Source organism: Alosa alosa, chromosome 1 (genome assembly GCF_017589495.1).
Source record: "Alosa alosa isolate M-15738 ecotype Scorff River chromosome 1, AALO_Geno_1.1, whole genome shotgun sequence".
In the NCBI taxonomy this organism is placed as follows: domain Eukaryota; kingdom Metazoa; phylum Chordata; class Actinopteri; order Clupeiformes; family Clupeidae; genus Alosa; species Alosa alosa.
In genome coordinates this window covers 7045711-7069815 of record NC_063189.1, presented here as the reverse complement: position 1 = coordinate 7069815, position 24105 = coordinate 7045711, and the positions used below count along the sequence as shown (strand labels likewise).

Below are 24105 nucleotides of genomic sequence, written 5' to 3'. Positions count from 1 at the left end.
TAATGACATGTTAGAAACTTCATGCAGCTGGTGCCGGCAACACCTGCTGCTGGTGTTGCTAAAGGAACACACTGAAATGACCATCCCTCCTGTCCAGCTCAACACCTGCTACTGGTGTTGCTAAAGGAACACACTGAAATGACCATCCCTCCTGTCCAGCTCAACACCTGCTGCTGGTGTTGCTAAAGGAACACACTGAAATGACCATCCCTCCTGTCCAGCTCAACACCTGCTGCTGGTGTTGCTAAAGGAACACACTGAAATGACCATCCCTCCTGTCCAGCTCAACACCTGCTGCTGGTGTTGCTAAAGGAACACACTGAAATGACCATCCCTCCTGTCCAGCTCAACACCTGCTGCTGGTGTTGCTAAAGGAACACACTGAAATGACCATCCCTCCTGTCCAGCTGTCAGGATCAGTTCCTGTTCTGTCTTGTGTTGTTCACACCATCAAATGTTTTTCCATCATGTCTGCTTCTCTTGTGTCTTCCTGTTTGCTTTGCTTACTTCCTGTGTCCTGTGCCATGTGCTCCTTTGTTTGTTTGCCATGTCTGTGTTCCATGTGCCTGTGTCTCCGCCCCTCACCTGATCCTTGTTAGTTTAATTATGGTTTCCACCTGAGTGAGTCTTGTTCCTTATTCACCTGTGCCCTGTTAACCCCTGTGTATTTAAACCCTCTGTCTCCCCTCAGTCCCCTGTCGGTCATTGATGTTGTTTTGTGGTTTGCTGTAGTGTTTAATTCAGATTAAAGATTCCTGTTTGCGCTAAGTTTGCCTCGCTGCTACTTGCCTTGCACTCTGGTCCAGCTCTCCTAAGCCAACCATTACACCAGCTCAGCACCTGCTGCTGGTGTTGCTAAAGGAACACATTGAAATTACCATCTCTCCTGTCCAGCTCAACACCTGCTGCTGGTGTTGCTAAAGGAACACATTGAAAAGACCATCTCTCCTGTCCAGCTCAAAGCACAGCGAGGTTGGGCATGGAGATGGGAAAACAGAAAATCTCATTGCACTGGTTTGGCATCTAGTGCAGTTGGGGGTCTAGAGAACATGATTGGATTCTCAACCCCTATTACGAGCCAACTCAGTGCAACCCTTTAGAATTTTCCAAACTGAAATTTAATTTATATTTGTTATTGCCATTTTTTATGTTTTGATTACCAGATTATATAGACTTCTGCTAGAGCCCCTTCTCAGTGAATAAGTTTTTTAGAGCAAACTGAACGACCCTGGTCAGCCAAAGATTCTGAAATTAGCAGATTCTCATTGTGCCTGCAAAATAACACAAGATGGTCTTACATTTACCCAGAGAAGACTTGGAAGTTTTTAGAAGTTTTTTGTACCCATTAGAGGCTAGCCATAAAAATTCAAATTAGTGAAAAGACTATGAGCCTGTGAGGTGAATAGACACAGATGGTATTAAATGGGGAAATTTGGCATCCTCTGCCACAACATATGGCTCTAACAACTCTCCTCAATTAACTAATGCAATACTTCATTATTTACTGTTTTTGTACTTTGTTTTATTTCCCCTTACACTAAATGTATTAGCGTTACAATGGCTATACCATTTGTAGATGGTTGTAAAAACAATAATGTAAGCATTTCTGCAGAAAAGTGCTACAGCACATTGTCCTTAACACTATTGCAGCAAAGTGCAAAGTCATCCCTGTGTGTGTTTGTGAGTATACTTGGGGACAGAGGAGTTATCAATAACCATAAATCTACACAGTACTGCTGATACCTGCAGATGCAAACTGAGACATGGCTCCCCTCACTCACACACACAGACACACACACACCTCTGCAGACTGACGGGGAGCTGAGACACACTGAAGGCAGGGCGACTGGCTCTCTCTGATGAGGGGATGATGTAAAGGGAAAAGCACTGTACTCCTGTGAACCTGAATAATTCATACAGTTGGAAGGGATGAGAAATGGACTGGTGTAACCTTACCCCATGTCACTCAACACACACACACACACACACAGATACACACACACACACACGGATTGTTTCATGTGGGTGTGTTTGAAACAAATTCTTGAAACATTCCTACATGTGAGAATCAACTTCAACATACATTGCGTCTCTGGCCAAACAACACACAGATCAGGAAACAGATAAAGATTTGCCTGCTACGTCTGTGTCTGCATGGGTATCCATTACCCTTGCAGTGTGAGGTCTGTTCATTCTTCAAGAGCCAATTATAATTTCCCCACTCACACATCTAAAAATTAGACCCATACTTACTCAATATGTGATTAGCCTGCATACAGTATATGAAGGATGTCAATGACTACATGTGCCAAGACCAACTTGTGCAACTTAAAACTCGTACACTAACACACACACACACACACACACATTCTCTCTCACTCTTTCCCCCACACACACACACTGAAACTTGTAAGAAAAAGGACTATCTCTGGAAATATGCAAATAAAATATGGAATGTTTATTGAGCATTAGTATTTGTTTGGTTTACATGTTAAATATTTACATTACAACATGAGACATGCACGTAAGGCAGCTTAACATGTTTCTATCAATGTAAAAAAAGACCTACTGCAGGAACGAGCAGCTACAAACTCAACAATCTGACAAAGTGGAGGAGAACAGACGGGAGAAAGATGGAGGGAGGAGAGAGGGGAGAGAGAGAAAGATGGAGGGAGAAGACAGAGGGAAGAGTGAAAGATGGAGGGAGGAGACAGAGGGGAGAGAGAGAAAGATGGAGGGAGGAGACATAGAGGAAGACAGAGACATCAACAGCGGGTGACAAGAGATGCAGATCATTTCCAGAAAGAACTAGGAAGAGCACAAAGGCACTGAATGTAAAGCTATAATATGATATGGACACGGAGCACATCCTGGACTCCCTCTAAGCTCACATCAAGACACATGAGCTCACCAACTAGGCTGCGTACAGAGAGGCAGAAGGACAAGAGGACAAGATTAGAAGTGCAGAGAGAGCGTCTGGGGTGGATCTTACAGTAAAGAGCCCTTTCATCTCCCCCTCACAGCTGGGTTCCCTTCCATTAATACTGAAATCACAACATTCAGATTCTGCAGTGTGTGTGTGTGTGTGTGTGTCACTATTTCTCCAGTCATAGCTTTGGCGTGTCTGCCCGCAGGCAGCTGTGCAGCACCTGGTTGATAGTAGCTCTGCCAGGAGCATATAGCGATAACATAGCATAAATTCAAGTATCATCGTTGTTTACAGTGCAGCAAGGCAGACTACTAAGGCTCGTAGAGAAACAGCTGAGGTGACGGTGTGACAGACAGTGTGTGTGTTTATTTGCTGATTGAGAACAGTGCCGTATGAAGAGAGTCATGGTTGAACATTGATCAATACCACACAGATAGAGCAGAAACGAGATAAGCTCAGTGCAAAGTACACGTAAACAATCAAGAACAATCCAGAACTCCATCACTGAGCTAGAACCGAACTATGTAAAGACACAAAAAAAGGTGTGTATGACAAATTCAATACAAAGGTGAGGGCAGTGGAGAGGAAGTTTTAAAATTGTAGTTTGTTTTCTAAAAAAAGGAACAAGATAAAAGGCCACACCAAGGGACCGCATGGGGAGTCCAGTCCTAGAGTTCTCCCCGTTGAACACTGGATCTAGTTTTCATCCTAATTATCCACCGGCACACACACACTTCACATCGCTCAACTTATTGGAACATGCACACTGACGCATCATGTGAGATTACTGCTTCCTTCACAAACGCAGACATCTGCTAACCTCTGCATACATGCTGTGCATCAAAGACTTCATGTCAAATTATACATAAAAAACGGAATCCTAAGGATTATTAGTGTACACGTGTTGCCTTATGATTAATGAATTGATCATTACAGAAATTATAGTTTCACAAAAGCTGAATTTTTTCCCTTCATGTCAACTTTAGGCAAGGCATTACGGAGTCAGGGCATAAGAAGGGTCAAAGACAAACACTGGAGGGGTCAAAGGTGAAAGTTGAGAGTGTACACGGGTTCATACTGACCATTAGGGAGTGCTTCACTCATACGTCTCAAAATAAATTATGAAATAACCTGTCTGCTGCCCTGTTAACTAATTCAATGACAGAACTACTACTGCTGCTATTCAGCTACACAGTTACTGAAATAAATAATCATTTTATACAGATACCTGATGCTGGACAGCACAATGGTTTGTTAAAATGTTAATCCTTTAAAATTAAAAATGCTTTTAAAAATCTTCAACTCTCTCTTTTCAAGAATAGATTGAACATTCGGAGGAACTGCACGTCAACATTCACACCATTCCAAAGAACGAGTGCAAACTGCAAGAACGAGAGAGGGAGGACGCACCAAACACAGACATCCTTCAAAAGTTCTTGAAATTCCAGATAGCAGAGAGTGTGTGTGTTTGTGTTTATGCATTTGTTGCTCATGTAGACTTTGGCTGCCCCACCACTGTACTGTGTTGCTTTAATGTTGTTGTGTTATAGTATGGATGTCATGCTCTCTGCATTCTGCATTGCTGATATTCGCCTGATGATGTTTACATGTTTGTGCCTGTATGCAGTTTACTTCAGCTTCTTGTCATTGCTCTTGATGTGTCCATTGCGTTTAAGCTTTCCATTTGGAATGCCATTGTGGCAATGTCCATTCTCCTTGGCCAGCATTTCTGACCCCGCCCCTTTCCAAAACCTGACTCGTATTGCCCTGCCTATTCGGTAAAGGCAGTAACCAATCAGCAGCAGGGCTGTAGCCATGACGGCCACTACATCCAACAGGAAGTACTGATAGGTAGCGATGCTGTAGACGGATGATTGGAGGTGCGGGGCACCATGGTGGCGTAGGATGTAGTTGATCCAGTAGACAGCTCTGCTGACTGGGTGGCCGGGCTGGTCCTTATGGATGCTGGACAGCTTGCGTGCTCGCTCACGGTACCTTCAGACACCACAGAGACAAAAGAGAGAATGGGAGATGTGAGCGTTCGTACTATCTACTCAACTAAAGCAAATCATTTGGGACATCTGTAGTTTGTCACCAAATAGGGTTAGACCTTCTCAGATGTGATGTAGATATGTTTGCTACATTTTATACATAACAAAACAATTTCTGTGACTAAGTATAAGTATAAGTATATATACTCTTTTGATCCCGTGAGGGAAATTTGGTCTCTGCATTATCCCAATCCGTGAATTAGTGAAACACACTCAGCACACAGTGAACACACAGTGAGGTGAAGCACACCTTCCAAGGCCATAAGGTCATGTCACCAGCAGGGGTCGGTCATTAAATCAACTGTCATTGTCATTAATGGCTCCTACAATGTTATTCTCCTCATCACAGTCGACTCAATGGCCCTCTCTTCTCTGGTGGAGGAGCACATTGGCCTGCTCTCACAGCGTAGTTTCTGCAGGTCGGTAGGCTTACATAGTGCATGGTGTGGATTCAAATGAGTGTCGTAATGTAATTTGTCAACACAAGCACCATTACATACCTGTGTCTACTTTGACTATTGGGCAAATGGTTTGCGACACAAGTAGGGGAGTGGCCTGGGAAGTCTAAATAAATCGCCAAAACTTCATGCAACATTAACATGATGCACGTATGGAAAACAAGTGAAACAAATGAAGTGCTGAAAGACACTGTGAGCTCATGATGGAAATGAGGGGCCAGTGACATAACAGGTTTCTCCCGCTCTCTCTCCGACACCTCTTGCATAGTCGTTTGGTAGAGATTATTTGGAGTGAGACCCCATGCCACACAAAACTATTATACATATCCATACAACATATTAATCCAAAACTATTATACATATCCATACAACATATTAATCCAAAACTATTGTACATATCCATACAACATATTAATCCAAAACTATTATACATATCCATACAACATATTAATCCAAAAAATATAGATATCTTATAAACCAGATATTACAATATGGTTAACCCTGGACACTCCAACTCAGTCTTACATTTTTAGCAAAGTGGAGTAAATGGAGTAAATGGTGAATGTTCAGTTTTTCATGTAACATACGTTATTGTGCACATATAGCCTCTCATTGAATTAGACTCCCTGCGTTGCTTGACAACAGGAGATGGCAAGACTAACATCGGAGCTATTTTTTTGTGCGGAGGACAAACAAAGAAAAAAAAAAACTAAATGATAGAAAACACAGTTTGTTGTCTTCATTGATTTGATTAGTTGGTTGTAGAACTGTTGTATAAAACCAATATGGTATGGGGTAAGTAAAGGATATACCCACAGCTGTGATTATCTACGCCATATGGCCTTCTCCTTTATGCTCTTCCAGCTACGCCAAGCTGACTCTGGCAGATCACGTGGACAGTCAGGCGCAATCGATTATTTAAGAAATTAATGTGAATTACGAGTAATAATAAAAAGGTTCTGCCTAATGCGACTATTTTTTCCATAGACTGGAAAAGAAAACAAGTTTTTCCCACTGCATTATTCTCTATAAAGAGTAAATTATGTACCTACTTCCGAAATCTCAGTTCCAGTATGACACATTTTGACACATTTGATGCCACTTCCTGGACTCATCTGGCGATCTCTAAATGACTTAACCCCTACTGGAAAAACGGCACTCTGATCACTAGCCTGCTAGCTTAGTTTGACACAACACCACCCAATATAGGTGGATTCCCGCTCCATCAACCCGCAACCAAAACATACTAATGTATGAAGAAATAAATAATTTTAGATGAATGCACACGTGAGTCACAAAATCTGACTTCACTTCACATCCACGAACAGGGCAAAGCAAAAAACATTGCGTGAAGGGACAACGATGGACAAAATACATTAGGCTAGTGTGACACTGATAGGAGGCCAATGCATTTACTGTAGCTATGAAATGCATGCATTTCAAATATTAGAAACCTTTAGTGGCATTTTGTGTTTAGAAAATGGTCCAACAGTTGGCTATCTAATAGCTAGTTTCTATACCATTGCAATAGGTCTGTTTGACAAATTTTGCCACTTTCAAAGTTCTTTCATGTAAACGTGGCTATTGAGCACTGTCAGCAAAGACTTTCAGTATCGCGAGCGACTAAAACAGAGCCTACTGGCACTATGCCACATACTTAAGCCAATTAACCTAGAGACTTGTTAGCAGCTGATTAGCAGGTGTATTATATGAACTAATTAGCTGCTATGTTAAACTTGTGCATATGCCAAGCAGTGAAACAGCACAACAATAGCAACACAGCAACCATAGACAACCATAGCAACCAGGATGCCAAAAACATCTTGATTATTCATATCTTACATACTTATGAGATATAAGTGTACCTGTTGTCTGTGATGATACTGAGCATGGCGGTGTGTAGATCCTGCTCACTCATCCGTTTCCACTCCAGCATGAGGCCCATGCCTTTGGCCTGCACACGGGTCATCGTGTCGTAGTGGTCCCCAAACAGAGGCACCCCCACCACTGGCACTCCGTGATACATGGCTTCATAGATACTGTTCAGACCTCCGTGGCTCAGGAACGCACGTGTATTATTGTGACCTGACACACACACACACACACACACACACACAGATCACAGATCAGAATCACAGCTGTATCATCATTGCATTAGGATGAAGTAATTTGTTTACATTTGTGTCACAATAATGCAATAATAAATTAACTTATGTAGACCGTGAGGGATCAAATAAAGGTGATTGGGTGAGTGATGGCATAACATTTTTTGCTTTATGATCTGTGAGTTGGATTCAGAGTAATATATTTATTTCATAACCCTAACTGTGTAAAGTATCCTTCCATTTTCTGAGAAGCTGAGGAAGTTTCATGGCTATTTGCCACACATGCATAGACACATAAAAAACGTGGAATAAGACATTCACTAGATCAATGTACACTAGTACTTGCAACACTTCAGCATTTCAGTTGCCGATTCACTGTCTCGATCCATAAGCTGTGGACATTTAGCCACTATAGGACTTTGTCATTTGTGAGGTTCTGTTCATGTTGCTATGCTAGCTAACTAAGCTCACGACCTTAAACAGTTAAATGACCTATAAATAACCTAAACAGAGTTGCATTTGCATGAGATTATTATTAAATATCTAGCTGAAGTTGCATAGACTGCCCTGTGTTGGAGGAGACGTAACCCTAAAATGTGAAAATCCTGCTGCCAAGATGAATTCAATTAAATCATGTCAATGTTCTGAAGAATTTTTGTTTTTTGTTTCAGGACATGATGTCGTCGATCATCAGAGAAAACTGCTTTATTCATAAAACTGCTCTGTAGGCTACTGACAAGCTGCTGGGACAAATTTGAAATGGCCTTTCACTCACTCCAAATTACCAATTTCAACATTAACAGCGGAATGACAATTTACCTGCTATTTCGCGAACGTAATTACATCATCTATAAAATGGTCTAACTGCGGCAATTTGAGAAAAATGCATGTGTCAGGCACAGAAGCAATCAAGATGGACTGACAAAGGAACTAGAGGCAAGCAAAACGAAGGAGATGAGAATCACTGAGGGCTACGGTTGGGGAGATACGAGGATCACTGAGGGCTACGGTTGGGTGATATGAGGATCACTGAGGGCTACGGTTGGGTGATATGAGGATCACTGAGGGCTACGGTTGGGCCGATATGAGGATCACTGAGGGCTACGGTTGGGCCTACAGACAATGTCCATCAAGGTGGTTGACCCGACATCACGATGGGAAGCAACCATTGTGATGCCACACCCCCACAAGCCAGGCATGCACTAATTCTATAGACCCTGCAGTGTTTCCCACAGAATTGGATTCAATTTGTGGCGGGGAGGGGGGGATTAAGATCGTCTTGGTAGTGTATAGGTCTAATTGAGTGCCTGTCACTTTAAGACGTTTGAGGGAACCCTTGCAATTGTAACACAGTTGAAAGGCTGCTGATGTGTGGATGCAATTCATAACGTTTTCTACATAGTTAAAATAAAGGTTCGAACTTCTCCTTGGGACAAGCACTTTTGAATTTTGGAAAACACTTTTCCATTTACATCGGGATTTTGCAAACATTCAGTGTCAGAGTCAATAAAATGAACCCTTCAACGAAATTGACAAGCAGCTGTAAGTAGGCTAAGCATGCTAAATTCGACATCCAAACAGTATTCTAACGTTAACTTTGAGATACTGCTTGATTTCATAACTTAACTTAGTTTAGTCTCTTCAATGTAGCCTACTATGCCTACTATGTTGTGATAAGACCTTAGCAGAGTTCACTTCGATGCAGCAGCTTTGAACAAATTTGCGCAGCATGGTCACGATGCTAAGCGGATTTAATAGCAATTTAGCCAGACGTCTTCTATGCCAGTGGTTTTCAAAGTGGGGGCCGCGAGGGGGTGCCAGGGGGGCCTCAGCAAGTTGGAAGGAAACATAAAAGCAAAAAATAAATACATTTAGAAAATTTAAAATATACCTATTACTATGAGTGTTGTTATACAATGCCATTATAATAATGTGAGGCATATCTGAACATTATATTTCCCATGATAATGACTGGGAATAATAGTAGAGTGATAGCTCTCATATAGCAGAAAGCCCCAAATACAATTTTTACACACTGTATGCTCCATCGCGAAGTGCTTGTGGCTAAAATAATTATTAGGATTAGCTTAATGTATTTTTACATTTGCCGTAGTATTGTCGATGGGTTTAGATAGATAGATAGATAGATACTTTATTGATCCTCAAGGGGAAATTCAAGAAAGAGGAAATTCAAGTTTAATAACACATTAAGGGGGTCCTTGGCCAGAACCTAGTGGTATTTGGGGGGCCTTGTCGTGGAAAGGTTTGGGAACCCCTGTTCTATGCAATGCTTCTATGTGGCAACAACAATCCTTCAACAATTGTGAATATTTTGTTAAATGCACATGCAGAGGAGTGGCAGCGGGCTACGAGAGAGAGCGGGGCGGGGCAAGGAAAGGCTGCGTGCGTAAAAAGCGCAACTCAATGGCAATGCAAGGATTTGACCTTATATTTAATTTAAATTTTTAAAAATTAAATTAAATTAAACATAGAATATAAATCTGTGGCGGCCGATTTTTATTTTGTGGCGCCCCGCCACAGATAAGTCAATGTATGGGAAACACTGCCCTGCTTTAACTTAGGCTAAAACATAAAAACGTTTCCCTGGAAATTAAATTGAGCCTAGAACTGATGCATATAGATAGATAGATAGATAGATAGATACTTTATTGATCCTCAAGGGGAAATTCAAGAACGATGCAGGGTACTTTAAAATCTGTCAGCCAGAAAGTGCAAAAATGAAGGATTTATCTATGTGAAACTACAGTCTTATTCAAATAATTCCTGATGGTGACATTGTTATTGTCTTTGTTTGTATCACACTGTACATTGAACTTAAAATATTTAATGTTTTAGCAGAAAATAATCTTAATGAAATATTATAAGGCTATTGTTACGACTAGAGGGATTTTTTGCTGATTTTCACATAATAGGTCTAGCTCTAATATTTTCCTGAGGCTACAGCCTACAGCACTTAAGCGCCAAATGCACTCTTCTCCACAGTGTTAAAAGAAACCATTTCTTCAGTTAGAGTTCTGGGGTCAGAAGAGCGGTCTTTCACTGTAAGGCTTGTATTTTGTGCATTTGGCTAAAGCCCCAGACAACAGCGGAGTGGTAATCGCGATTCGTTAATTGTAAAGGTTGTTTGCTGCGTCCTGCCTCCAGTAGCCGGAACTGTGCGATCGCAGCCTCTTACTTCCGCTCTGCTGCCCCTGCTCATAGTCGGCATGGCCGGTAATAACGTGGTATGAGATGTGTTGCGTTTATTAGGCCATATAATATGCTGTGTAACTGTAGGCTATGTCATTTTATGTTGAAAATTATACATTTTCTTCTGTATAGACGTATGGTAATTAATGTTGACTATACTCACCCTTAAGCCCCCCCCTGACAATATCATCGTCCATCACAATGTTTTACTCTACGCATCGTCAAAAGCCAATTAAGGGGACATCGCCCAACCCTACTGAGGACTGCACTGAGATGGAGGTAAAGAGAGGAACAAAGCTGCACAATGACAGGAAGACAGTGTAATGGGGCTCATGGCTTGATGGGGGGAGGAGGTTGACCTTAAGCCACACTGACACAGAACTGGGGTCCACAGGAGATTCAGAGAGAGGGCAAGCCTTGTGTTCTCTCAAACAAGACTCATATTGTTGGTAAGGAGAGGGGCAGAGAGAGAAAGAGAATGTGAAGGCCTCTCTCTTCCTGTCACACACACACACACACATTAGACAAAGCCGTCCGAAACATCCCATTTTCCTATTTTATTTTCTATTTTAGTATGTAACGTTTAAGTAGGATTGTACAGGCTAGTGCTATAATTAGCATTCAACAAGCAGTGCTAGAGTGTGTGTGTGTGTGTGTGTGTGTGTGTATGTGAAGAGTGTGTGAATGTCTGTATACTGTGTGTACACTTACCTAGCAAATCATTCTGTGGCATCCAGTCCACAAGTTTTGTGTTGTTCCCCAAATTGCTGGGAGGTACTCCAGAGAACCTGAGCAAGGCCAGGAGGGACAGAGAGAGAGAGTGGAGACCATTTCATCAGATGTTTCTTCTCTTCACACGTGGTATCACAAGCATGTGTCTGTCACATGGGTGTCTGTCCTCATGAGCTTGTGCTGCTGACTGAGCAGCAGGGAAGAACAACTCACTTTATCAGACAACACAGATCAGGCCTCTCAAACAAAGACCAGATTCACACACAACAACTCAAAGGGACAGTTCACACACATTCACTTAACTGCAGCATAGAAAGCTGATGATTGCTGCTACAGACACACACACACATGCACACATTCATAAAACTTAATTCAGCTCATTTACCAAATACCATGCACAGCAATCCACCCATTTACCACCAAACCAGATTCTATTTGATAGCATGATGGGTAAACAATGACTTAGGCCCTATATACTTTGTATTACCACAATCATGGAATTCAATGCTAAATTAACAATTTACAATACAGCATGTTTAATTTGTTAATGACATAAATTTCACATAAAACTGCAGAAAATAAACATTGATGTTAAACTCCAACATACAGTAGAGAATGCTGTGCATTTTGTTGAAAATTGATTCCCTTGCGACCTGGCAACCACACCGATCTAACAGCAAGGGGCAGAGGGGATAGAGTGAGCCCAATCTGCCTTAGTCCTGTTCTGTTGCCTTAGTGCTGTTCTGTCATGTTATTTTTCTAAGGATTGTCTAGTGTCTATTTAAAACAATCCCCAATTAGTTGTGATCACTTTAAAGGTTGCCTTTTATTAGTGGACTCTGCTTCAGCTTACTGTTTCCTGGTTGCTATGCTAGCTAACTAAACTCACAACCTTAAACAGTTAAATGACCTATAAATAACCTAAACAGAGTTGCATTTGCATGGGATTATTATTAGTTATCTAGCTGAAGTTGCATAGACTGCCCTAACTTGTAACATCAGGATATGAAGTGGCAGACACCCTAGGAGTGCCAGTGCAGGTTAAATACAGTCAGGAATACACACCTATTACTTTATCGGTACTGTAGGTAAAACTGAGTGTGTGTGAGTGAAAATGTGTTATCTGTCCTTTTTTGTTTTTACATTATTTACCTGATGTATGTGAAAGGGATGAATGATATCCACAGCTTATTTTACTGAGAGATTAAAGAACTGAGTGCACATTATATTATTTGGTTATAAAATTGCAACTAGTGTTTTAACATGACATAACTATACATTTAGCATATGTATGCTAAATAACACCTGCCTCTAGTGGCATTTGCATAGGGTCTACATAGGGTCTACACCTGCCTCTAGTGGCATTTGCATAGGGTCATACAGGCTGACTAAGCACTTTGATGCCACTAGCTCAGATGTACAGCTGTCCATTACGACAGATGTCCTCTGGATGAGGTGGTCACTACACAGCAAAGAGACGCCCAATGAGCTACTGGACTGTCCACAGCAGGCTCCGTTATCCACTCTCATGAACTTTCCTGGGGACAGCTACTGTGTGTGTGTGTCTGTTTTTGGTTTTGTTTTTGGTTTCACCTTGTCTGTATGTAGGCCTATGTGTGAGGGGGGAGGCATGTGATCACCTAATGACAAACAAAGCACTGTTACTAAGAAACCACAAGCCAGCCAGCAGGTGAAATATCCAATTACGCTCTTTATGTGTGTGTGTGTGTGTGTATGTGTGTGTGTGTGTGTGAGAGAGGGGGAGAGAGAGAGAGAGACAGACAGAGCGAGTCTTAGTAGTTTTGTAATAGTGTTGTGTAACAAAAATACATGTTACACAAAATGCTGTGTAAGGCATGTTTAGCTCTGGAGCCTGCTCCAAATACACACATACACATTAAGACTCACTGTCTCTCTCTCTCTCTCACACACACACACACACACACACACACACCACACACAAAACCACCAACCTACTCACCAAACAGAAGATGGATAAATATGAAAGGGCACAAACCTGTAACCTGACCCTAGCCAGATGAATTTCGTTCCGCTTAGCTCCGCCTAGCTTCACTCACATCCATCTGGGACCTCTTCCATTGAGAGTGATTTCTGCAACCGATTTTATGGTACAGCCAATCAGGACGCAGGGCGGGAGTTTCATAGATGTGACATAGCGTAGAAGCGACTCTGAGACTGTTATTAGCGTCACGAGTTGGCTTCGATGTGAGTGGTTGAAGTAGCACGTCAGTAGATGACGGACAAGTGGCTTATTCAATCATATGCAAGCATTTTTTGATTAGGCCCAGCCTTCTGAAGCAACACTTCAATGGATCGGTTCCAGATGGATGAGTGAAGCTAGGCGGAGCGAAATTCATCTGGCTAGGGTCAGGTTAACAAACCTGTCCGTTAACTCAAATAAATGATCACCAGAAAACACACTAATAAGCTTGGCATGACCTTACTTAGTCATGAAAGTCAGTATGCCTTGTCAAAGACTGACTGACTTGCAGTTATACCACTGCTTGGTTGAACTTCCCTCTCACAAAAAGATCTTAACTACGGACTGAGTGAAGACTGCACTGTATGAGGGGAGTACTGTTTCAGTAGAGCTGAGATCATAAAGTCTACCATGTGCCATGTTTATTTTACCTCCATATGACTTTCTGGGGCAGTCGTGCCAACGCACCAGCCAGTTTGTGAGCGATGTCGTCGGACAGGTACTTCACCCCCGCACCAAATGACACCACCACAAAGCCATTTTTATCTGTATCCTTCACCCAGTCATCAAACTCCTGCAAGCATACACACATGCACATTAGTGACACATTTATATTGAAAGCATTTTTTTTTCTTTTCCATTTTCAATTTAGAGTTTTATTTTATGAATCACAGTTTTTATTATTATTATTTTATTATACGTTATTTTACCCCGGCAATTTTTTTCATATTATTTTAATACATATTTAATTTGAGGCATTTCAAAAAGGTCAAGCCATGTGTGACTGGGGAACAATAAGGTGTTATATTGTGTTTAGTTACAGGATCCTATATGAAAATGAAAATGTAATCTATTATATCTGAATGTCCTGTTACATTTTTTAAAACACAACCAAAGCATACTGTACATGCTAGTGGTTTGGCCAGTTTTGGCAAGACATGACGAAGGAAATCATGCTTTTTATAGTTTGTTGTACTTGTTGACCAAGTATTGTATCTTCGAAAACAGGCCGTTAACATCTGTTTAACACTACAACAGCATGATCCCTGGTTAATCACACCTTCCATCTTGGTGTGGATATCAATATACCAAAATGTGAGAATTGATGTGTAAACAAATAATAAAACAGCTTACTTTCAAATCAATACTCCATATTACAGTGTACTTTCCACATGACTATCTCAACTACAACACTCCTCTTAAAAGGCCTAGCTTGTTTAGCCCTGAACTTTGGCCAAGCAACTGTTCCTAACTCCCACCATATAAACAGCTGGTGGGGTTGACAGATGTATGTGCAATGGAACTGATCAAAGACTCAAACCGCTTTAACCATTGTGCATTAACACTCCCAGAGACAAACAGACACTCAGTAAAAAAAAAAAAAAAAAAAAAAAAAAAAAAATATATATATATATATATATATATATATATATATATATATATATATAATAAACTATGGTGTGGTTGACTAAAGTGCAGTGGTTGTAAATGTCTTGTGCCTTATGCTTGTCACTCAGACCAACAGAAAAATTGTTTGTCTGTATCTGAGGTGGAATGTGAGTTCTCGCACTTAATCATCTTTTAGATAACACACCAATCATGTTTTATACCATACGACTACAACACACCAGTCCTGCTTCCTCTAAAACCAGAAATGGGTCATTAGTGGATCACAGAAGCTTCCCAAAATACCAGGAGCTCCACAAGAGTTCAACCAAAGATCCTTGATTACTCCGCTTTAACCCTCTCTGGTTCAACAATAGGGATAGAATCCTGTCTGTCGTAACCAGATACGTGAAAGTAATACGGCTGATGGCCTTATCTAGAGCTCCCAGCTGGTTAACATTTCAGAAGCAAAGTGATACTGCAGCCAGACTGTGTATGGCCATACCAGTCCCTCACATAATTGTAATTGGTTCGTTTAAACAGCTGTATTAGCAGTAGCACACTATTCCACTAAGTCTATGTCTACAAAACAGTCTATGGCCAGAAAGTCAGTTGTTTCTAGTTAATTGTTCCTTGTAGAGAGCAAGAAGATGACAGTGAGAGTGTTTTAGTATAGAAGTCCTTCTAGCATGTATGTAGAGTAAGTGTTCATGTTAGTGGTCAAAGAGATAGACTGTACCCTAGGATTTTAGATTAGTTACTGAGGTTGTTACAACTTTATTATCGAGTTAGTATGCTGTTTTCATTGGCTTTCATGTCTATTATTTAATTACTTTTTTCAGTTTTATTAGCATGTTAGCATTAAGGAAGAACATATCAACTCTGCTGCATTTGAGAGGATCCAGCTGCAGACCAATTGCCATCTTTCCCCTGGCACTGAATGGTGACCTGACACACAGCACCCAGTGTCCATGGTTAACACTCAACAATGGGCACATTTACACACACACACACTGCACCAGCACACACACTGCATAATGCCTTCAGCATGCACAATGCCCCTTTTTGGGGGCTGGTATTCCAAAATCGCAACCCCGGGCCCTGAATCCCCCACACTCCCATTCAGCCAATTGATCTTCACACTTACACACACGCACAGCAGATAACGGCGGCTTTGTGTTGGGTCACACACACTCCAAAATGACCTAAAGCTCATGCTGAATTCTAAATACAGCAACAACCAATGGACAGGCTTGTAGCTTAACATTTCAAACATCTACACTAATGTTCCATTTTTTTTCAACAATGGCAGCTAATGGAAGCCTCAAATAGTTAATAGTAATTATAATAAACGATTTATGTATCGACTATGACTTTTCTGCTGCTCAGTCTTTATCAGTTCCTTGTCAAATAAATTAAAAGATAAAAAAGCCCATTAAATTGTGCCACACGTAATAGCCGAATATAAGATAACCCTTGCCTATCCCATTTCAATTAGGCAGCACTACACCACCACGAACAAGCTGTCGTTAAGTTTTTACAACTTTTATGACGTGACGTTTCTTGGGCATTTAGCTTCACCATCACGTCAAGTTGTAAAGTATGCGCAATGCTCATCTAGGCTATGGATTTAAGTGGCTTAAAGGCAGCAAAAGTGGGATTTAGTGCAACTGCTTCCCCCAAAAAAACTTCCCCAAATTCCTCCATAACTGTGTATTTAATCGTTTGATATGTGGATAACTTTCAGTGGACTAAACAAAAGGTAAAAAGATTTTGTTATCACAAGGCTAGCTGGTTTCGTTATACAATGAAGCATATAGCCAACTATGTTTGCAGCAGTGAAGCTGAGTTTGTTGTTAACATTGTTGGTAACTGTCAGGGAATTTAACCCCAACATATATATACAAGAACCACAACACGTAGTATGGCTTTGCCCACAAACTCTGGAACCAAGAGGAGAGCCTGCTAATGTAAGGAAGAATTCCTCACACCATCAGTCTCTGACTCTGCAGCCCAAAAGCTGTGTCTTTTATTGTACAGATGCACTTCATTGTGACATACTCTTACAGTATCTCACCCACACACAGACAGGGTACAGTTCCTGTCTGTCTGGGTGCACACTTAACTTGTTCTCTCTGTTCTTAGAGCTCAGCACAAAAACATTTAACTTGAACTCTCTGTTCTTAGAACTCAGCACAACAATATTTATGCTTACACAAATGGTTATACAATGATAATAATAATTTCCTTACAGTAACGTAAACGTTTCTTCAGTTAGGAGCAGTTAGCCTACTGTTTTTTTTTATGTTGCATTCACTTTCATTGGCAAAAGCTAGCCTAATATGCATGAGAACCTATATAGATTTGAGGGAGCTGCAGCTGTTAGCATCAGCACAGTAATATTGTTATGTCACTTAACAGTATCTTATGTACAGTCTATGGACGAATACAACTTACCTGATGTGTTTAATCCTCTGACTCATGGTATTTTCATCGGCAAGGAAAGCCCAATTAAGACCTGTTGCTGGTATGCTTGTACAATCTAGTGTGGCTGTGAATGAGCTAACGTCACTAGCGCGACTGATGGGTTTGTAGTTGTTGGAATTACGATCTTTCACAATGTTGTAATTCAATAGTTACGAAACAAACTGCAAATGTCTTTACATGAAAATTTGTCTTTAAAATTGACAAACATCATATGGGTAATTCAAGGCACAAGTCAACCGGGACCAGAAAATAATTTCTTTTTTCGCCATAGACTGGCGTTCAAAATGTTTTGAAAGATAGGTCCCATGGAGGCAAACGGAAGTGGCGTCACTGGGACACTCTATATGGCTCTGGTTGGCCCCACAAGGCTTCCGTTTTAACATTCCATGTTATCTTAATGCAGAGGAAGTAGATTGGGAACCAAATAGAACGTTCAAGCATTGTTTTTGTTTTTATTGTTGAAAGGGTCTATACTCTACCAAACACAGTGCAACTCTACTAGTGTACTCTTTTCATGTGAGTAGCGTCTCGTTCACTGGTGTGGGCTAGCAATGTAGAGTTGGGAGTGTGCTGACGTATGACATTGCTGCCTCCCTCAGAATGTCTCCTTGTCTCCCTCTCCCTTACATCCTTTGGCTCTCCCATCTCCTCTTCCCCAGCCTGCCTGCCTGACCTCACACACCGACATGTGGAGGTCAAACGGAGCTGAACCACTCAACCAGCCTCAGCCTAAGGCAGCAAAAACTTCAGTTGGTCTCTAGGTCAGTGCACACAAATGGCTGACTTTCCAAAGAGCTCCAGGGGCTGATTTTCCATTTAAACACAGATTGAAGGTAGCCACCTTGTCTGCTTCCAAAGACTGCACCGCTACAACTTCAACAAAGCACATTATAAAGGACAGTATTTTTCCCACAATAAATATACTGTAGGCTATTAGGTGCTAAATATAAAGAAAAACTCATCACACAGACAGGCATCGTGACCAGTTGCAGACCACTTCATTCAAATTATGCTTGGAAAAGTAGTCAAAAGAGTTTCCTGGAATGTTGGGGAAATTAGCTTATTTGAGTAAGATAAGAGGATACTGTCTTTATTTCTCGAGGTCCTCGTTCCAGTGTATCTACATAATGAAGTACAGTGTAACAACCTATGGAACAATATGTAATATCACATACTTATGTTGTCCATACATAATGTATTTTTGTGTACCTACAGATCATTAGTATGTGTAATAAGTGCCCTTGCCCTAACCCTAACCTAGAGGCTGCTTTGGCAAAGTATTGTAACAAGCACTTCTTATTACACATGAATTGATGATCTGTAGGTAGGTAGATCCAAGGATACTTATCCTTCTCTTCTCTGTGTGTGCAATAACCCAGTTTGACACTGTTAGCCTAGCTTAGCATAATTCACTGGAAGTGTGTTAGCCTATTAGCCTATTGCTAACCTATATCTAAAAGGAACTTATAGGCTAACTGGTGTGAGGCTAAAATCGTGAAACATGATGAATATTCCAAGAGAAACTCTGAATATGCTTCAAACAATTAGAAATTGTAAATTCTGTCTCAGACAATCAGACCTTTTACTGTGGTTACTTCTGTCAATATTCAATCAAAAAAGAAGAGGAGGAACAAAAGTCAAGCCACAACTTTCAAGAGTTTTTACCCTGTTACCGAATAATGTTGTAAATACAGACAGTAAAAAATATGCAAGACATTCGCACCTGCACCTCACGTGACGTACTACTGGGGATTCCCTATCCCACCATACAAAGCATAATTACTTATGAAAATCAACTGTGAGTTCAATGCAAAACAATGATACTGTGTGTGTGTTTGTATGTGGATAGTAGTAGCAGGCCATGACAAATGGCCAGGCCATGATCAAAAGACTGATATAGAGGGCAAACCTTAACCTTAACCTTAGGCTACTTTATCATCCAGAGAGAAGAAATACTCTGTTCTGATTGGCTGGTAGTGTGACTATTCATTCTGTATAACAGGACACCTATGAAGTAGATCTGGTAAAAAAAGTTTAGTCACCATCTTTTGAATGGTAACTGTAACAACCACAGTAAACGACGGTTGAACCTGGAAGCACAATGGAATCAACTGTAACCAAGCTAACTACCTACTGTTATCACAGTCAGTAACTAAAGAAAGTAGTAGCCTCCAACAAACAAGTCAACTTCTTTTAACATTTTGTGTGCTCTACGGTTACGGAAGTAAGCCGGTACGGTCTGGTACTGAGTATCACTAGGCCTGTAAGATGTAGTGGTAGTACGCTGTACCGGGAAGAGAGGAGAGCAGCTGCCTACCAAAAACAAGGCTGGACTCACACAATTTACATATTTCACGCTCTATTGTCACACAATGTCAGTGGCAACCGGGTGATAAGCGGAATAACGTCATTCAAGGTGTCCCGATATACGGAATTCATGCACTTGGCAGAGGAAACTCCACTCTGCTTTGCATTGTCAAGTTCTTGCCACATGCACACTGTGACAACACACACACACAGACAAGCCTCTGCCTCGTCCATTAATTCATATAATAATATGAATGATTAATTAATAATAATATGAATAATTAATTCAAATAATATATTGGGACACCTCAGCAGCCGTCCCTTGTGTATCAATGTATTTTGTAATCTTTCTGTGGCCTCAAAGTGGGCTCTCCTACTCAAAGTAAATTATGTCATATGTTTTTTTTTTTTAAAACATCAAGTCAGCGTATAATGGGAATATGAGAGCAGGCTTACAGTTAGTAAAAGCTCATGTAAAGACATGAATGTCTATTTATTATGATACTGACACTGGGCACCCACATTTCAGGTCTGGGCAAGCAAATTAGAGTGCTCAGTTGTCCAATGGGCAAGCAGAAAAAATAAGGATTTGTCCACCCCTGACTACTTCCTTTAAAGTCTGCATACAAATGAAGAACATGATCAAAGTGTGTCAGCACAGCCACAGTAAGATTTGACCACAACCAGTTTCTGACCAAAACCTGTCAATTCAACATTTACTAAAGCTACAGTCAGTTTCTAAATCATGTGCCTGGCGCTCACCTGAGGAAGATGGTTGGGTGGTTTGGTCAGAATGCCCCCGACATAGACCACATGAGGCAGCGTAGGTCTGGGGAACTCCAGGGCCATGTCAGTGCACAGCATCCACAGACGGCTGCCCTGCACCAGGTCGTGCATGCTGACGACCGGCTGGATGTTGTACTTCTTCATGATGCGGTCATACTTGGGCAGCACCAGGAACTGGACTCCGAAGCGAGACACCAGGTAGACAGCCGTGTTGGTCACCCGCTGCAGCAGGGTCATGCGGTCTGTCAACAGTGAGTTGAACTCGGGGACATAACTAAGGGGCGCAGGGGCCCCAACTTCCGCCGGATACCAAAGTCCTGTGCTGAAGACGGCGTACTGCACACCCAAGATGTGTGCGATGACAAAGCCACACATCTCGTTGGGGTCCACCAGCAGCAGGTCAAAGTTCTCCTGTTTGAGCTGTGCCATCACGGCCTCGCTGCCCACCACTGCATCACAGTTCTGGGAGTAGTGGTCCAGGATATCAAAGAGCTCCAGGGCAGTCAGGCGGCCAGAGAAGATGTTGTGCACTTTGGACTGGAGGAAGTCATCAGCCGTGGAGCTGTTGAAAATCCCAGGGTAGCGCTGGAAGCGATAGTGCTTCGACTCGGGTACGTCTCGGCCCTCGGACACTAGGAAGACTGTATCATGACCGTCAGCATGCAGGGCAGTGGCCAGTGTCTTAAAAATGTACAGGTGGCTCTCGAACATGATGGGAGGCACAACGACTATTTTGGCAGCCCAGGACCAGCTGAACAACACTAGCAGCAGCAGCGAAGTAATGGCAGGGGAGGGCTTCATGGCTATAGAGAGAGAGACAGATAGACAGACAGGGAGAAAGAGATGAGGAGCAACAAAGGGTGGAGAGGAAGGGAAGAGCATCAGATGTTTTTTTCATATTGCAGTATTTAGGCAAAATGTGGTTTCAACTATAGACAACAAGGTAATTCAAAGTGAGGTAATAATGTCATATATGTAAAACCATTTGGACACAGACATACAAACTCTATATGAACTCTAAGCTGGAGTGGTAAAACATGAGTAAACACTGCAAAACACAAGACACAGACATACCTTTAATCACACATGCACACTGTGACAACACACACACACAGACAAGGACACACACATATTTAGCTTAAAAATGTCTTAAACGACTGCTTATGAAATAAGACATTACTGACAAAATCTGAAGTGGGACAGGGGATGTAAATAGTCCATTTCTATATAACCTGTTCACATTGATACATAATGATAACTACAACATATGTGCCCACCCCAACCAACAATAAGGAAAGCCTCTTGGAAACATCCTTCATGGATTCTGGCTAGTTGTCAGGGTTTATATCATTTATAAAACAAGTTTTTTCAAATAAGTTTTTACACTTATTATTAAAGTTACCATGGGCTGTGTGGACAGGCCTTAATAGGTGACTGATTCACAGCCATTTACACCCAATAACACATCACAGGGCTTGTGTTTACTCAGTGTGTGTGTGTGCTCACATCAGGAGGACAAAGATCAAGGCGGATCTGTCTCCGCCTGCCTCTGAGTGACTGCTGTATGGCCTTAAGGCCTTAGAATGGTCCTGGGAAATCTATAGGAATCTGCTCAAATTAAGTGTCTTTTTCCAGATGTTATGCTTCAATGTTTCTGCAAACAAGAGGTTTATTTTTACACAAAAATACGTTTTCATTTAGGAATGCTTACATCACTCCTTAGCCATACTATTGAAATGATTTCTTCCACCCAGAAATCACTCGTACTTCCAATTCTAATTTATTATACACAGTGTACTAACTTATAATTATGAGTTTGTAAAGTCCCAAGCTATAACATAGCCTACTAAATAGGTTGTCATGACAACCAAAGCAGGAATTAATCCCTGAGTTGTGTGAGTGTGACTACTACCAATATATCATTTCACCTCCACAAACAAGCACAAACCATTCCCCTCTGCATAACATTCAACATCCTGACAACAAAAGAAAATAAGTCCACCTCTCTGTGCTCAGGGTAGTCTATATAGACCACTGGCAGAAATGCTCTGGGAATTGATGACTGACAGCTCAACAGATATACACCTGAGTCACAAATCCACTCTGCCCCAGATCCCTGATCACTATCCAACATGTGCCATATTGTGCACCAACCAGTTTTTGTATCCCTTGACTACCTAGAGTTTACTGCCTGCTTCGTGGGAGACGTCACTGCTTGGGTTACTAATGGAGGGGTTTGGTTACCCTACACCCATAAGCACTGAAAATGTGAGGTAGAAAAGGAGGGAGTAATTTGGTGCGGGTTAGAGAAAAGATAAAGAGTGTAAGAAGAAGCAGAGAGAGGAACAGAGAAGAGAGAGTGAATTAGAATGAGACGACAGTTGAGGGCAGTACGCATTGGATTAGAGAAGAGGTAGAGACCAAGTGAAAGAGAGAGAGAGAGAGAGAGACCAAGTGAAAAGAGAGAGAGAGAGAGAGAGAGAGAGAGAGAGAGAGAGAAAGAGAAATGAAAAATAGACATTTTCATTTTTAGGTGGACAATAATGGGAATGATACGTTACCCAGATGTCGGGTTAGGAAAATGAGCAATGTAGTCCATGGCTTTTTAAATTTTATAGATTTGCATACACACACACACACTATGCAGTAAAGATGCACTGGGCCAACACTGGCTGCGAATGTGGCTTCCAGAGGCTACTGAGGACGACCTCTGATACAGAACCTGGCCTATATTTCAGTACCTCCTTGTTCACTTTGTGGCACCCAGCTCACAACAACTTCTTTCCAATCTCCCTCTTTATTTGAACAATGATGTATTGCCTACACACACATCGTTTGTTGACAAAATATACAGCATGCTGCCACGTAGCAGGTCCAACACTAAGTTATTACTTAAAGCAACACCAAAGATTTTTTATACCTTAAAATAATGTTTCCAAAATCGTTTCAGTGGTTCATCAACTCGTAACAGGGTGAACGGAAATTCTGCATTCACTATCGGCTATAACCGCACTATGTAAGTTTGCCAGATCGGGTAGCGGATCTGTAGTTCAATGGCGTGTGTGCGACAGAGGGAAAGTTCTTTGGTGTTGCTTTAAACACACCCAGGCAAGAGCTCGGTCCTACAGTTACACACAGAAACAACCATGAGTCAAATGACAAAGAAACTCGTCAGGCAACTTTTCTTCCTGTTACCTTTCACATGTAATGGGAGGGATGATTTGCAACTGACTTGTGGGTAGACAAAACAAAAAAAAAAACCAACACAGACACACTTAACCTAACACAGGAATGAAAGTGTGCAAATTACCAATCAAATGCAAAGAAGCAGTAACATTAACACACACACACACACAACCTCTCAAATACACAACATACTGTATGCTTTGGTGACACAGCAATGCTGGCATTTTCACTTTTTCATTTCACCCTC

General features: G+C 41.4%; 1 protein-coding gene across 3 annotated transcripts in view; it reads right to left on the bottom strand.

The window, feature by feature from the left end:
- Positions 1–2443: 2443 nt before the first annotated feature.
- ugt8 (UDP glycosyltransferase 8) overlaps positions 2444–24105 on the bottom strand; it is a 38104-nt gene continuing 16442 nt past the window's right edge. For all 3 annotated transcript variants that reach the window (XM_048255674.1, XM_048255656.1, XM_048255665.1), the window contains 5 exons: positions 20649–21475; positions 14138–14280; positions 11465–11541; positions 7304–7523; positions 2444–4924 (listed from right to left, as the gene is read on the bottom strand). In XM_048255674.1, the coding sequence (XP_048111631.1) occupies positions 4558–4924; positions 7304–7523; positions 11465–11541; positions 14138–14280; positions 20649–21473 (1632 nt within the window). In that variant the 5' untranslated portion in view covers positions 21474–21475 and the 3' untranslated portion in view covers positions 2444–4557. The remainder of the gene's footprint in view (positions 4925–7303; positions 7524–11464; positions 11542–14137; positions 14281–20648; positions 21476–24105) is intronic.